Source organism: Sitophilus oryzae, unplaced genomic scaffold (genome assembly GCF_002938485.1).
Source record: "Sitophilus oryzae breed Bouriz unplaced genomic scaffold, Soryzae_2.0 scaffold_1744_pilon_pilon, whole genome shotgun sequence".
Taxonomy (NCBI): domain Eukaryota; kingdom Metazoa; phylum Arthropoda; class Insecta; order Coleoptera; family Curculionidae; genus Sitophilus; species Sitophilus oryzae.
The window spans coordinates 2,089,559-2,105,544 of record NW_022146440.1 but is presented as its reverse complement, the minus strand read 5'-3'; the positions used below and the strand labels follow the sequence as shown (position 1 = coordinate 2,105,544).

General features: G+C 32.0%; 1 protein-coding gene across 1 annotated transcript in view; it reads right to left on the bottom strand.

Annotated features, from left to right (window-relative positions):
- The window catches only part of LOC115881918 (inositol hexakisphosphate kinase 1-like), a 90,937-nt gene that overhangs the window by 39,260 nt on the left and 35,691 nt on the right, over positions 1-15,986 (bottom strand). Inside the window, 1 exon segment of the mRNA XM_030899646.1 lies at positions 13,604-13,880. Within this exon segment, the coding sequence (XP_030755506.1) occupies positions 13,604-13,774 (171 nt within the window). The 5' untranslated portion in view covers positions 13,775-13,880.

Below are 15,986 nucleotides of genomic sequence, written 5' to 3'. Positions count from 1 at the left end.
TACATTGAAAAATATGTTGACTTCAGAAATAACAAAATCAAAAATTGGCGTTAATGAATTGACATAATTCGCTAAAATTTTTAGCAAAGAATCACTAAGGGCTCAAACTCACTGACGACCATGTCGCAGCGACCAGCATTTGATTCAATGTTATTAGGAAACGCAGCTGCGACCAGTAATAACATTGAATCAAATGCTGGTCGCTGCGACGTCGGTGCGTTTGAGCCCTAATCCAAAAATTCTCTAACACTATAGGTCAGGATTGTGGTCAACACTAGGTCACACTAGTGATGGGAATACCGGTTCCACATGAGTCGCGTTACAATAGCGACCGTTCCAGAAAAATACCGCGATTTTGTAACCGAAGTTCCGACATCCAAAGTGTTGAGGTCCTCGCTAAAAATATATCTAACTTATCTATATTTGTAGATTAATGTAACTTTTACCCGCCATCTCATTTTCCAAATATCGAGTTTATAATTGTGTATAGACAATATATCTCATTTTTAGAAAAACGATGACATTTCTTGTTATTTTTTTTCTTTATCAATTTTCGTTTAAATAAAATGAACGGCTCATATTTATGTGTATTTGAATATAATATATTTAATGTTAAAATCAAGAACAAAGTCCAAACCACTGTCAAAAAAAAATGTTTATTGGTCTAACTTAACCTTAAAAATAGATATAAACAATAAAACTTAAAAATAAATGTATAAAAGCAAATAAAATATTTTTATTTTATTTTATTTGCTTTTGCGTTTCATCTTTCAAACAACACTATTTTATACCATGCCTAGTACATACCAAAAATCGTTATTTAGAAAGTAACGTAGCGACGGGAGCACCAACGCCAATAGTAACCGACCAAATCGCGACAGGCAAAACCGAAACCCTAGAAGCGCTCCAGCGACTGCTGGAACCATAGACTTAAAATAAAATATAGACTGAGCATCTCATTCATAAATAGCTGGAACATGCGGTCAGACAACGTCTTGTTATTGTTGTGTTATTGTTTTAGGTTATAACGAGTGCGACACGAGCGATAGATAGGTTGTCTCTGTCATAACGGTCGTTCCCTGACGACTCTGCCGAGAAACACAACACTGTCTTTCGTTTCTCAAGTACACCTGAACTCTCCGTATCATAGCCGGGTAACTTTTTTATTTTAATGAAGCTATAATTAAATTAAAAATATATCGTATTTAAATATTTTATTAAGATTTAGGACAGGTTTTTTGAATAAAAGTTTAGAAAAAAACGTCTTAGAGTCCAAAAAGGATAAAAATAATAAAATACACGTTATAGAAGAAATTTTATAATCGAAATTACGTAATTTTTGAAATTAATAATAAATTATTAATTTTAGTCAAACATTTACAACCCCTAATATTAATCAAAACAGGATCTATTTCACAGATATAATAGAATCGGCGACAGGGAGAGAAAAAAAAATATGATTTTTGTAATTTTTTTTCTGGTTAAGTGACGTCTTATTATGTAAATTAGAGAAAACATAAATCTGTTCCATTAAAGCAAGGAAGGTGATAGGAAGTGGATAATATGAAAATTACATTTATTTAACACGGTACTGTCTTTATTATACCGGGTGCGTTCCAAAAGTGGCTCATCCCAAATTTTTTTTTATATTTTCAAATAGTTATGTTATGTTAGTATATGACATAAATTAGGATTGATTGACGCATTCAATTGTTTTTGGTCACTTCCTGTTTCACCGGAAATGAATATAACTTTTAATTTTTAAACGGCACCCTCGGTATATTTCTACTTTATTCGATAGAAAATGATAACAATTTAATTTTTAATAATAATATTGATTTCTGAATAGAGTGACATAGCATAATATGTCAACTTTTGACATTTTCGCATATGGTTTTATTGTAATTGTAACACGCGGTTCATAACGATAATTTGACTCGAAATACCAAGTGTGTGGTATCAATATATTCATAAAAAAATGATTTTTCCAAATATGCTAATGAGTCTCCCTTGTTTCATTTGAAAAAATTGACATATGTATGATTAAAACTACGATTTGTACATCTTTTAACGGGCCTAAACAAGACACGAAACCCATTAGACGATCAAAACTATTTTTCCAAGGCTCCTTGATTAAAACTTAGTGTTTTTAACAACACCATGGCACCCTAGATTGAAATTTAAAATACGATTTGTTTTTAAGCGACAATGTCAAAAGTTGACATATGATAGTCATTCTATTCAGAGTGTCATTTTTATCGAATAAAGTAGCAATATACCGAGGGTGCCTTTAGAAATCAAAGATGTAATCATTTCTGGTGAAAGCAGGAAGAGACCAAAAACAATTGAATACGTCATTAAACTTAATTTATGTCATATACCTACTAACATACAATTTTTTTTGTATCTGAAAAAATAAAAAGTTATAGGGGTGAGCCAATTTTGAGACGACCCGGTATATTAAAAATATTGTTTCATAATGTAATATCATTTTAAAAATTTTGTATGTTATTTTAGATTCTTGAAGATAATTTTAGAATAAACCGGAATATATTTTTTAATAAAAACATTATTAATTATTAACAGGGTTATAATTATGGTTTTGTTACAATGTAAGTAAGTCAATATTGTATTGTAAGAGAAAAAAAATTCAGATTTTACATTTTACTAAAATATTATCTAAATAAGCGCCTTTCTACAACAACGCCACTGACACCTAATGGGTAAATTGAGAGTTGCCTACCGGTCGAAAGTCGTTTCAAGACTTAATTGGATTATTTAAGTCAAATTTCTTGCAAATTTGGCACTGGCGAACCATATTTTATAGTTTTTGAACAGAAAAAGTCAATAAAATAAACACTTAAGGACTACAAGCTAAGAAAATGCGTTAATACAGCCGGGGAGATAGCGGCAACAAAGGTTTACCACACACGTGTGACACGTACTACAAGGTAATAAATGAATGAATAGGCTCCCTCGCCTCTAATCGGTGTTGTCATCTTGTAAAGGACTTATCCTTATTAAACAGTATCCGACTTATAATTTAGTAGTATAAGGACTATTTAATACATCTATGGAATATTAAAACCTACTTTATTAAACTGTAGTATTAATATCTCAATATATGTGTATAACAAGAAAAAAATATTGATAATATTAAAGACGTGACAACATAGGCTGGATGAGGAAGGCTCGGTCGACTGTACCCAGAAGTAAACATGTGTGCAAAAAAGGTTGTTTGTCCGCGTTGAGATGTAAATAGTGTAGTCTATATTTTATTTTAAGTCTATGGCTGGAACGAAGTACGTAGCCGCCGAGGTCGAGCGTCGATAATCAGTTACAGCAGTTACTTCTGTTCGCGACAGGGAACTAAAACTCTAGGAGCGCGACGGCTGGAGCGAAGTAGGTCGCCGCCGAGTTCGAGCGTCGATGCCCAGTTACACAGTTACTGCTGTTCGCGACAGGGAACTACAACTCTAGGAGCGCGACGGCTGGAGCGACCAAGTCCAGATCGAGATCCCGCGGCGCTACGGACATACCAGTTCCACATACTACTACTGTTGGCGACCGACGAAATCGCGACGGCTGAAGCTAAACACGTCGCTATGCGGTTACTACGGTTCGAGCTAACTTCAAAAGTGCGATTATAAATAATTTATTTGCAAATTATAAATAATTTATAATTTTGTCGTCATTATCGTTGTTCTTCAGTAACAGGTTCCTGATTCGTTGTGGAACGCGACACGACGTTACAAAAATACCGCTCCAAAATCGCGTTACTCAAATACCGACACATCACTAGGTCACACTTGCATGGGAATCTGTAAATATTCTACTTCTTGGCACCTCGTATAAAAAATTAAAGCAAAATGTCCGAAAATAGAAATTTTCATGATAAATCTTGATTATCCAATCTATTTCATATTTGAACAATATTTTTAAAATGATGGAATTGTTTTCTATTTACACATACTAATATCCACTTATAATTAGAATAAAAAATTTCCACAAAAGGTTTTAAAAATGTTTAAGTAGATACAATACTTATGAAAGCCAAACATGATGACAATAAAAATAATCTTACTGCCTAACGTTAATATCTATTATAGCTTAACTAATAGTTACTACAATAGAGATATTATAAAAAGTAAAAAGACCAGAAGGAAAATAAAGCAAAAAACAAACAAAGATAAACAACATTGAAGTTTCATATTTCGTAGCCTTTTTAGAATAGAGCAAATTTTACTGTTGTAGGTATTCAACGATAGCCCGATAATGAGAAATAAATATTTTAAAAAAATCACTATATTAGTGTATATATGTAAGCCCAGGTAAGTCGATGACACCTTATACCACATAAAATATTTTTTGGTAATTGATCATCTTTTGGCATGTCACACTACACAACAAAACGCCATTTATTATAAAGGTCTTGTGCTATCAAGGTTTAAGAAATAGACTATAGACATCAAGCGGATGTAAGATAAATTTACACGGGGCGAGTCTTAAATAAGTGTCTCTTTACCGTTTTTCAAATAAGTCCAAAACAAAAAAAATGAAAAGAATCTGAAAATTTGAAAAAAAAACGTTGCTTAAATTTTTAGAACCACTGGATGGATCTTTTCTGGACTTTCTTTCTTGTAAATTTAATCTACTAACCATGTTGTCATATTATCAAGAAATTATGTTTTTTTGACTAAAAATTTTTCAAAAAATTACAAATTTCCAATTTTTTTTTGCGAAAACACCTCATAGACCTATAGAGTGTTCCTGAGGTCGAAATATACTACCCTTAAAACTATTTGCACTTAATTAAGACTCCACACTGTATAAATCATATTAGTCATCACTTGACAATGAACAGTGAATCATTCGCCAATGTTTATCATCTAATAAAGACTAAATAAATCAGGAACAACTGTTCTGTCAGAAACTTCAGCCTTGGACAAAAATTTAATTTGGGCAAAAATCTAACAAAAGTGGCATTTCTATCCTTACTATGACATCGTTTTCACACCAGTCCTTATATCCAGAAAAAAATTATTTAGAACTGTAATGGAAATTTTTCATGTTTAAAATAGCTACACATAACCAAAGTTTACAGAATAAAATATAAGTTCCGTCACTTGTGTCGGCGGCAGGTATCAAAAGCCGCTTCACACACGTGTTTCCCAGTGTATTACTGGTGTGTGGACTTTGAACCCAGCATACATGGCGGATCACGTTCGGCGTATTACTCTGATTTTGGCGTTATTACAGAGTGGTCTCGCATGCATATGGAATTATTTTTCAAGTGATTATTTAATTTTCATTGCAAAATGTTACTGATCACATTAGCCTTAGTTAATTATTTATTAGTTTATTATAAAAAAGTGTAGTGGCTTATGACCATCTGGAAACATATCAATAGCATGGATTGTCGCTGTTTATACGTTGCCAATATTGGATCAGCTTAGTGGAATGTCTTAAAAAATTGCCTCGTGTGAACCGTCAATTAAGTAGAATAAACCTTTTCTAAGAGACACTCAACATAAATTTTAAATAAAATGCACCAATGCCAGGAAAACGTCTAATTTATTTCAGCTTTGCAAATGATATTTATTACCATAAATTGAAAATATTTCAAAAACCCAAAATATGTTTAGAATTTCATGAAGAATCCATTAAAATCATAAAATATATCTATATGTGGGTGGTTCTATTTAAAATAAGTAAATTCGGTGTCATTTCCGGTTAAAAAATATTTTAAAAAAATTATACTTCCAAATATCATTAATCTAAAAAAACTTAATCTGAATGATTTTTTTTTTATATTTGATGGGGGATCTAAATTAGAGGGCGTCTACTAATTATGTGAGGCTATCTACTAATTATATTAACAGCTTTGTATGTGGGGATAACGCGTCTACCTGTCGTACTCCTTTGCCAATTGGGAACTATGAGGTTGTTTTATACTAAGGGCTGGAAAAGGTTAGTCTTGAGTCGAGATTTCCGTATGTAAGAAGTAAGAGTACAATGCGTTTATAATGTACTCAACAAAGAGAGGAGAGTAAACACGTTGCCAAACGAATGAAATGAACCGAGAAACTGAACATCTGGGGATATAGCCGATTTGTCGCAGTCGGCCGGTCGCCTCAATCAGTAGCTTTGTTCGGGTTATTGTTATTACCGATTCTGAACCGTCTTAGAACTCTACAGCGAATTTGTAAATGAAATAACATCTTCATATTTCCTTCTGCGACGGTTCGGAATCGGTGAAAAGAAAAACCCGAAGTAAGCTAGTACCTCTGTCAGTACTTAAAGTTCTAGGGAAAGGTGTACATCATGCGTTCAGCTTTACGATTTAATTACGTCTCGTGATGCTTTATTTGTTTATTTATTAACGAGTCGTTCTAATTTTCTCTATAGCTTGAAAAATTTTAAGTGCAAGTTAGAACACTTACATTTTTGGTAAAAATAAGTGGAATTGAGTTGGTGTTCGACAGTGGTTGCGCTATTAGAACTCTGAATTCAAAAATTGATATCTTTAAATATATCTAAACTATCTCGTATCTATATTTCTTCTCTTCTTCATATCTCGAAATCTATTTTTTCGAAAAAAAATATTTTAAAAATATGCGGTTTGCGATCGTGATTTTACTTTACTTGATAGGGAAAGGCGTACCGGCAACGCCGCAACAGCAAACCGTCACATTTCTCTCACTCCGACTTAATAAGATCCCTACGCGATTTACTTCCACACATGTAAATACCGACCCAAAAGTAACAGTTGCCAGCACGGTATATCATTATACACTTGCTTTGGCTTTTGGCTTCTTTGTATATATTGGCGAGAGTTCTATATAAGGCCTGTCAATACCTTGTTTCGCTATTGCTTTAAGATATACTGAGTCGAGAGCCTTCTAAAACTTTATAAAGGCTATGGCTAGTGGAAGCTCGTATTTTTTTGTTCGGCTGATAGTTTCTCTTAGTGTATGTAAATGATCAATCGTGCTAAAGCTGCTTCTAAAGTCTGCTTGTTCTCGTGGTTGTGCAGCGTCTAGCGTGTTTTGTATTCTGTTGTTTATTATTTTTGTGAATATCTGGTATTTATGTTACTGATAGGTAGGCTTATGGCCGACCTGCTATATTCACCAGTTTATTGGCAGTTTGCTAGGATGCAGATAGTTTTATCAATATTTTTCTCTCATACTAAAATAAAATACTAAATATAAGATTATTTAGAAATTATCTAAACTTAAAGAATTACATACTGATTACAATAAACTCAACATTCGACGTAACGGAAACTTTACAGCAATTTCGAAGGTCTATTTACACATTTGTATTCAATTTTTGCAGTGGGAAACATTAATCACGCCACCACCGCCATTTGATGAAAGACAACGAAAATAATTATATTTTCGTAATAGACTAAACAAATATGATGATCCACTTTAAAAATTGTTAATGTAGGAATATTATGAAGAAATAATTAAAACTGATAGAGAAATAAACAACCAGGGGGGATTGAGTTAACACCTTTAAAAGCAATTTAAAACAAATTTAATGCCTACATTAAGCACATAATCATATAAAAGTTATGGAAATCAAAAGCGTTTAAAATCATTTCAAAATTATATTTTTTGATTTTTGACAATCACTATTTTTTTTCCTTCGATAAGACACCAGCAAAGCATAGAAAATTTGGTTGATTTTTGTTACTCGGTTGCCATGATAGCTATAGCAAATCGTTAACTTACGTTTGAAAGCTGCCAGCTTTGAAATAAAATAAAATTTAGAAATTTTCAAAAAGGACTTACTAATAAAAATAGGGGGACAAACTTAAATAACAAACAGTTATATTTTTGTCATTATATCAATTAAGAACGAAGAGAAGATATACCTATCCGAAATGTCCCCGGATTGTCTTTACCAGAGGAAAAACTTTTTTATTATTGACATTTTGAGAAAAAAGCATTTTTCATAAAAATCTTTGCTTGTTTTAAAATGGTTAATCCTGTTTATACTTTTCCACATGACCTTTGACATGATTTTTTTTATTTAAAAATCAAAACGCGTTTCCATGGTAATATGATTTCATTTTCATTCTTTGAATTGTTATCATAGACAGCCATAGACATAGATAAGATACTATATGTCATAGATTGTTATTGACAAAATTTTAATTATCGTCAATTTTTTTTCTGTTTCAAAATGTTAAAAAAGCAGAACATTTATTTAGTTCATGGCTACGGAAAAGGTGATAATAGTTATCGGAAAATGTGATACTTTAACAACATCAAAAAATATGACATTAATAATAATTAATTATAATCAGCTATCAAAGAATGAAATCAATTTAAATTCTCTTTATAAATATACAATAAAAGTTGCCATCTGTCAGATACGAGGGAAAACTAAATGTTGTTGATATTTTGGTGAAATTTTGAAACAGCCTGTGGAGTACCTACGTTAACAAACTAAAGATTCAAAATAATTTTATCACCTAGGTGTATCTTTTGTCAATAGTTTGTTTTTGATTCATCTAAATAACTTTATTTTTGGAGATATTCGCTTTTGAAGAAGAAGACACTCGCATTGTTTCGTATTTTTTTACATTAAAACTATGCCTTTGCTTTTGATCTTAGTCTAACCTAACCTAATAGCTTAACCGAACCTAACCTAACAGACCTACTATAAAATAATGTTTATGATTTATGTAATGTTACTGTCTTTAAAAAATCATAGTATTTTTGTCTGTTGGGCAGTTACTCTAGTTGATATGGTTTTAAGTCCGAAAGTTGATTTCTACTATAATCAATTAAAGCAGCATACATTGGCGTAACTAGGGGGGGAGCCCGGGGGTGCCCCCCCCCAGGTACTACTGGGCACCCCCCAGATGAATCCTGAATTATGACTCTTGGCTACGTATTAATTTTTATTTGCTTGAGATATAGTAAAAATTACGTTTTCTAGTTTTGTTTAGTTCTTATTATTTTGTTGTATTCAAAAAATGTGTTAAATTTATTTTTTTTAGAAACGGGAACACGGTTTGATAACCAACTCTATGAAATTTATTGTTAGAGAAATTCATGTAAACGTTTTATTCAAAAAATGTGTTTTTTAAAATTATTTTTCATTTTTAAAAAAACAAAAGTGCTAGGCTCCCCCCTGGGCTCAACACCAGGCCCCCTCCCTAAGGCCCCTTGGGCCGAGCGTTGTAATGTAACACGAGCATTCGCTAGTCAACGCCGGGTGCCAGGAAATAATCGGCGAACTGAGCAGTTCGCGAACACTGCGAACAGCAATGGTGCTCCACTCGACTGTCGGTTTTTTTAGCGAATCTCTTTGATCGTAACATTATAAGTCAATACAGGCGGATAGGACATTACAAGTCAATATAGGTTCGGTGAACGTCAGTATTCCAATCATATTTCTAGTAGCTACAGTGGTTTAATTGTGGTTAAACATGCTTCTGTTAATGGGCGGTCTAAGATATATAATCAATAGCTAAAAAGTTTGGAGAAACGTAGGACTCCCAGTTTTTAAATCCTACCTTAATGGCTGAAAAAATACCAAGTACAGCGAGCCGAACATTCGAAACAAGATGGTTTGATCTTTTAAGAGTCCATTTCACTAGTCCGAAAAAGTAGCAAAATAAGCGTTCGGTATTTAACGTTTTATGTAAAACTGGCTAGGTGTTTTTACACAAATGAAGAAGGAAATTAAAGATACAGGATTATACTATATCTGGATTGTAGCACATTTTTAGATAAATTCTACATTTTTACATTCTTCATTTATAAGATTTTGATGGTCAAACATCAACAAAATATACCTTATGTTTGGACTAAATATTCCCAAAAATAACACAACTTAAAATTCCGTTACAATACGGAAATAGATTGAAGTTTTGTAATTATAGTGATATATAATTTATATGGTTTTGTAACAAATTGCTCGTTATTTTATGGCAAATTCTGAAGCTCTGCAAACTTTAATCAAGCATTAACCTAAGCACGGGTGTTAGAAGCACCAAAGAATAAAGTTAACCAAAGCACACAAAATTTTGGGTGTGGCTTAACACGACAGGATCGGGCTAAGCCTTAGGCAGATTTCTGAAATATAATATACTATATTTCCTTCGGCCACATACCCGCTTTACCCGACCCCTGAGAGCGACCTGAACAGTACAGCGTAATAGTGGTAATAGAAAGTATCACATGATATAGGCGCAAAAATTCGCAACTATCCTCGTAAAAAATACAGACTCGCACGAACAAAATTGCGCATTTATCGATTTCCCATTTAAATTCAAATTCGGTCACGATACTTGAGACTGGTTGCATGGAGACGACAAAAGGTTATCACCCAGTTGATTTTTTAAGCCCCTAACCAGTTCGAACGAGATCTCAAAGAGACTGTGGGAAAATATTTTAATTTGTGAGAACATTTTCAAACGCAAACCGTCAAGGACTATTAAGTGTGTTCGTAAAACGGTTGACTGCCTGATAAGATCGGGTCAAATATTTTATTGAATAAAATTAGCGAAACAAGGTTACGACTCAAAGTTAAACAAGATTACAAGCGGAAAACAATAAAATTACACTCTGGAGATGTTTTTTGTAACGTACTGTTTACTTTTTTTTATTTACATATCGATTAAAGAGAGAGTTATTGAGATTACCTGTTTGACGTATAATGTGACGTATAAAATTTATCGTACTATTACATGTAAACAAATATGTGAGTATCACGATCATGGTCATCGAGACGGACGTACCAGTAGTCTTGTTTCGCCTTAGGTTATTTCTACAGGGAACATTTCGAGAATAATGTGTTAGGTTTCAATTACTATTTTTATATTAGATTTTAAAAGATATAATACGGCGTTCAGTTGGCTTGGAAATGAACATCAAGGACATTCCTTATATAATTTAACATATAAAATGACAGCGATCTTCATTTCATAACCATGGCGTTATTCCTTCTCCTGCGACACTATCGTCATTTTTTTCAATCATATTGTACAATCCATAATGTAACTTTATAGGATACTAGCGTGTACCAGCGACTTCGTTCACGTCGAATTAATCATTTGTAATGGTGATGATAAAGCAAAGCAAGAATTTCCATTAACATACAAACTGGATAAAATTTTCTCACATTTATGTCAGCATGAGAAAAAAAAATATGGCTATATTATTATATAACTTGGTAATATTTGAGGGGTATTTTCATTTCGTTGGAATTTGACTTTCGAAAAATCCAAAAGCCAAAAATAAGCTTTTTACGTCAAGCTGTTTAAGCAGAATCGTGGTTAAGAAATTACCCAACTTTTTGGAACACCCTGTATGATTTTTTAAAAAATTTCAAAATATGTAAAAAAAGTAAATAAATTATGCTTGTCCAAGCGTTTTCTCGAAAAACTAACCGTTTTTTAAATAACAAAAAATATTGTAATATTTGAGGGGCGTTTTCACCCTCTTGGAATTTGAGATTCGAGAAACCCCTCCTTATCGAACCTCTACACCCCACAGTCAATCCGTTTGCCAAAAATCAGCTTTAAACGTCAAGCAGTTTAAGCAGAATCGTGATTACTCGATGGTCATATTTTATGAAACACCTTGTACTACTGTTGGCGACCGACGAAATCGCGACGGCTGAAGCTAAACACGTCGCTATGCGGTTACTACGGTTCGAGCTAACTTCAAAAGTGCGATTATAAATAATTTATTTGCAAATTATAAATAATTTATAATTTTGTCGTCATTATCGTTGTTCTTCAGTAACAGGTTCCTGATTCGTTGTGGAACGCGACACGACGTTACAAAAAAATACCGCTCCAAAATCGCGTTACTCAAATACCGACACATCACTAGGTCACACTTGCATGGGAATCTGTAAATATTCTACTTCTTGGCACCTCGTATAAAAAATTAAAGCAAAATGTCCGAAAATAGAAATTTTCATGATAAATCTTGATTATCCAATCTATTTCATATTTGAACAATATTTTTAAAATGATGGAATTGTTTTCTATTTACACATACTAATATCCACTTATAATTAGAATAAAAAATTTCCACAAAAGGTTTTAAAAATGTTTAAGTAGATACAATACTTATGAAAGCCAAACATGATGACAATAAAAATAATCTTACTGCCTAACGTTAATATCTATTATAGCTTAACTAATAGTTACTACAATAGAGATATTATAAAAAGACGAGAAGGGCAATAAAACGTACAACAAAGATAGATAAACAACATTGAAGTTTCATATTTCGTAGCCTTTTTAGAATAGAGCAAATTTAATCTTATACTGTTGTAGGTATTCAACGATAGCCCGATAATGAGAAAAATATCTTGATAAATATTTAAAAAAAATCACTATACAAATGTATATAAGCCCGCGTAAGTCGATGATACTTTATACGACATAAAATACTTTTTGGTAATTAATCATCTTTCGGCATGTCACACTACACAACAAAACGCCATGCGCCATTGGCATTTATAATGTATTTTTCTTGTATTGTGCTATCAAGCTTTAAGAAATAGAATATAGACATCAAGCGGATGTAAGATAATTTTATACGGGGTGAGTCTTAAATAAGTGTATCTTTGCCATTTTTCAAATAAGTCCAAAACAAAAAAAAATAAAAATTTGAAAAAAAATTGAAAAATTGAAAATTTGAAAAAAAATGCTTAAATTTTGAGAACCACTGGATCCATTCTGGGCTTTTTTTCTTGTGAATTTAATCTACTACCTACATATGTTGTCATATTATCAAGAAATTATGTTTTTTACTAAAAACTTCAAAAATTGTTTTCTAAAAATTCCAAATTTCCAATTTTTTTTGCGAAAACAACTCATAGACCTAGAGTGTTCCTGAGGTAGAAATATACTAGTCTTAAAACTATTTGCACTTAATTAAGACTCCACACTGTATAAATGATATTAGTCATCACTTGATAATGAATCATTCGCCAATATTTATCATCTAATAAAGACTGAATAAATCAGGAACAACTGTTCTGTCAGAAACTTCAGTCTTGAACATAAATTTAATTTGGGCAAAAATCTAACAAAAGTGGCATTTCAATCCTTACTGTGACATCGTTTTCGCACCAGTACTTATATCCAGAAAAAAATATTTAGAACTATAATGGAAATTTTTCATGTTTAAAATACCTACACATAACGTTATATTTTTTGTCAATCTTAATGACCGTCTTTAAGTGAATTAAAACCGTCTATATCGAACTGACGGAATCATTTAGTTTTACATTAAACCAATGAACAACTGTAATTTTGCCAGTGAAGAAAATTAAGTAAATGTCCAAAAAATAATAGGGATGTACCGTTTAGCAGAATCGGACCTATGCTGATATGAAAAATAAAACTTATTTTTACGTGAGGAATCTCCCCACGAGAGATGGCACATGTTTTTTGAAAACCTTGTATACGCTAACAATCCATCTTACCTGACAAGTAAAACGTTGAGAACTGACGTCAGTTTTATAACCGTTTTCATTTTACTTGACAGGCAAAACTAAAGGATATGTGTATATGGCCCTTAAGTAAATATACCCCATTATATACAAACAAACTTACTTGATTACTTAAAGGATGCAGATCGACTTCACTGTTCTCTTGGACGTTCGCCTGCTGTCTGTCTCCAGGGTAACGACTGATTCCGGAAGCATGACTTGCAGCCAAATTACTGCGTTTTCCATGAGGAAGGTCGCTATCTCCCATACCCCACTCGGCTAAAAGATAAACCATCCCTCTTGGCCGTAATGAGAGTCAACGTTTCGGTTGATTGGTGCCGCACTCCTCTGTTGTTGCTTATTAACGTAGAGATCCTTTCCCAGCAGGTGATGCGATTAGTCTGAAACAAACGAACGTTCGTTGTAGTGAAAACGAGACAACGACGATATACGAGTGATTAGAAACACGACGAAAAGTCTACGTAGGTTCATTGGTTGCTTTGTTTTTAACTGTGGTTTTTAACGTCGGCTTTGAGGATGAACATCAGCTTGTCTCCGTTCTATTATTATTATATATTACTCAAGATTTATTTATTTCGTATTATGCGGTGAAAAAAAAACAGGCAGGTTTATCTCAGAGTCAAATGTAGGAAATTTTTTGCTGGCAGTTGTAAATAACCGATGACAAATTACGTCAATGCAGTTTTCTCAGTACTTGGTAGTTATTTTTTTAGTACATATCTCATAAATTATTTTTTATTAAACTCGACATAAAAGTGTTTATATTTTTTTAACGATAACGATAATTAATTCAATCAATTCTTCATTCCACTGTAAATTTACTATAGATCTTTTCATAAAAAAATAACAAAAGAGACAACTGCCTCAAACTAAAGATGACAGTTAATTTTGATATTTGATATATGTTGACAGGCTTGATATACTCGTCATAATTTCTCACAAGTATTTCTCACCATCATTTCTCTGTGTTCGTTTAAAGATTCTTTTATCGTAAAACTTTTTGATTGCACTGTATCTGAACGCGAAATTATTTTTATACAATATGCCATGTTATGAACTATAACTTACATTGGTGAAACATCTAGACCCATAAGTGATAAGTGTTAGAATTAACGAACATAAAGATTATTTAAGAAAGGGAGATTTTCACAAATCTAAGATTTTCACAAATCTAAGATTTGTCAGCATTCATGGGACACAGGGCACAGAATAAATTTTAATAACGCAAAAATTATAACGAAAGAAGGGATAGTCTCTAAAAGAAAAATAAAAGAGGCTTTTTTAATTCAATCTAATAAAAATAAATGTATTGCTCATGCATCTGTAGATGTTAGTAATGTATGGCAATCGCTTCTTTGATTTTAAAGAACATACCATAAATAAACATACCATACGTAAAATTTAAAAACAATCATACAGAAAGTTTGGAGCGTTTTGGTTTTACCTTATTAAGTAATTGTTATCAGGTAGTAATTGTTAATTTTGAAGTTTAACTTGGATATAATGTCATTTTAACAGAACGTCAACGGTTTCTGTTTTACAAAGTAAAGTGTTCTAGAATAGTTGAATTTAAATATTTTAAATAGTTTTTTTCTTTATTCTTAGCATTTTTTTGCTTCCGACGACGGAAAGAGAAAAACTTTCCAAAACGTTAAGCATTTTTTTCTTTGTTAGGCAAATTTGTATAACTGTAAACATAACTTCTGACAAGCAGTGTCCGTTTAGGTTTAACGCCAGAAGTGTTTACAAAAAATAACTATTTTATTTTGTAGATTTTCTTGCAGTGCAGTGGCGAAATACCCATAAAGGATTTTTTCGAGAGATGAATCTGCCACATACATAGGTATAGACATTTTTTATAACTTACATATTGCAAACATAAATTAAACAAATCAAGTTTTATTATTTTTTTATTAGCTGTTATGTCGTTTTCATTTTTCACACGGTATATTATTTTTTACAAAACAATACAGCTAAAAAATATTACTTTAAAATTACGTTAAACTTTTGTTTAACGGTTAATAAATTGTTAATAATACAATTTGGTTCCAGAAATATTGACGTTATTCCTTTCTAGAAATTACAAAAGTATCGAGATCTATTGATAAAAATCAAATAGCATTGACGCATTTATTGTGAAATATGTATTTGATGTAAAGTAAATAATTCTGGTGATTTATATAGATTTATATATTTGATATACATTTATGGGGATATTAGAAAAGGAAGAACGTAAACATATTATAAGCATAAAAAAATGAGCATTATTTCGACCTTAGTTTGTAATTTACGCTTTGATGTTAAATAACAAGTTACCATGTATATAAATATAATTATACTCAAACTGTAAGTAATGTATGTATAAACATAAGTATAATCAAGACCACCATTGATACCCAATAATTTGCCACCTTTTCTTTGGCGTTCAGCTGATTTTGGGAATATTAACTAAATACTCTCCTTCCTGACTTTCATCATCAGCAATA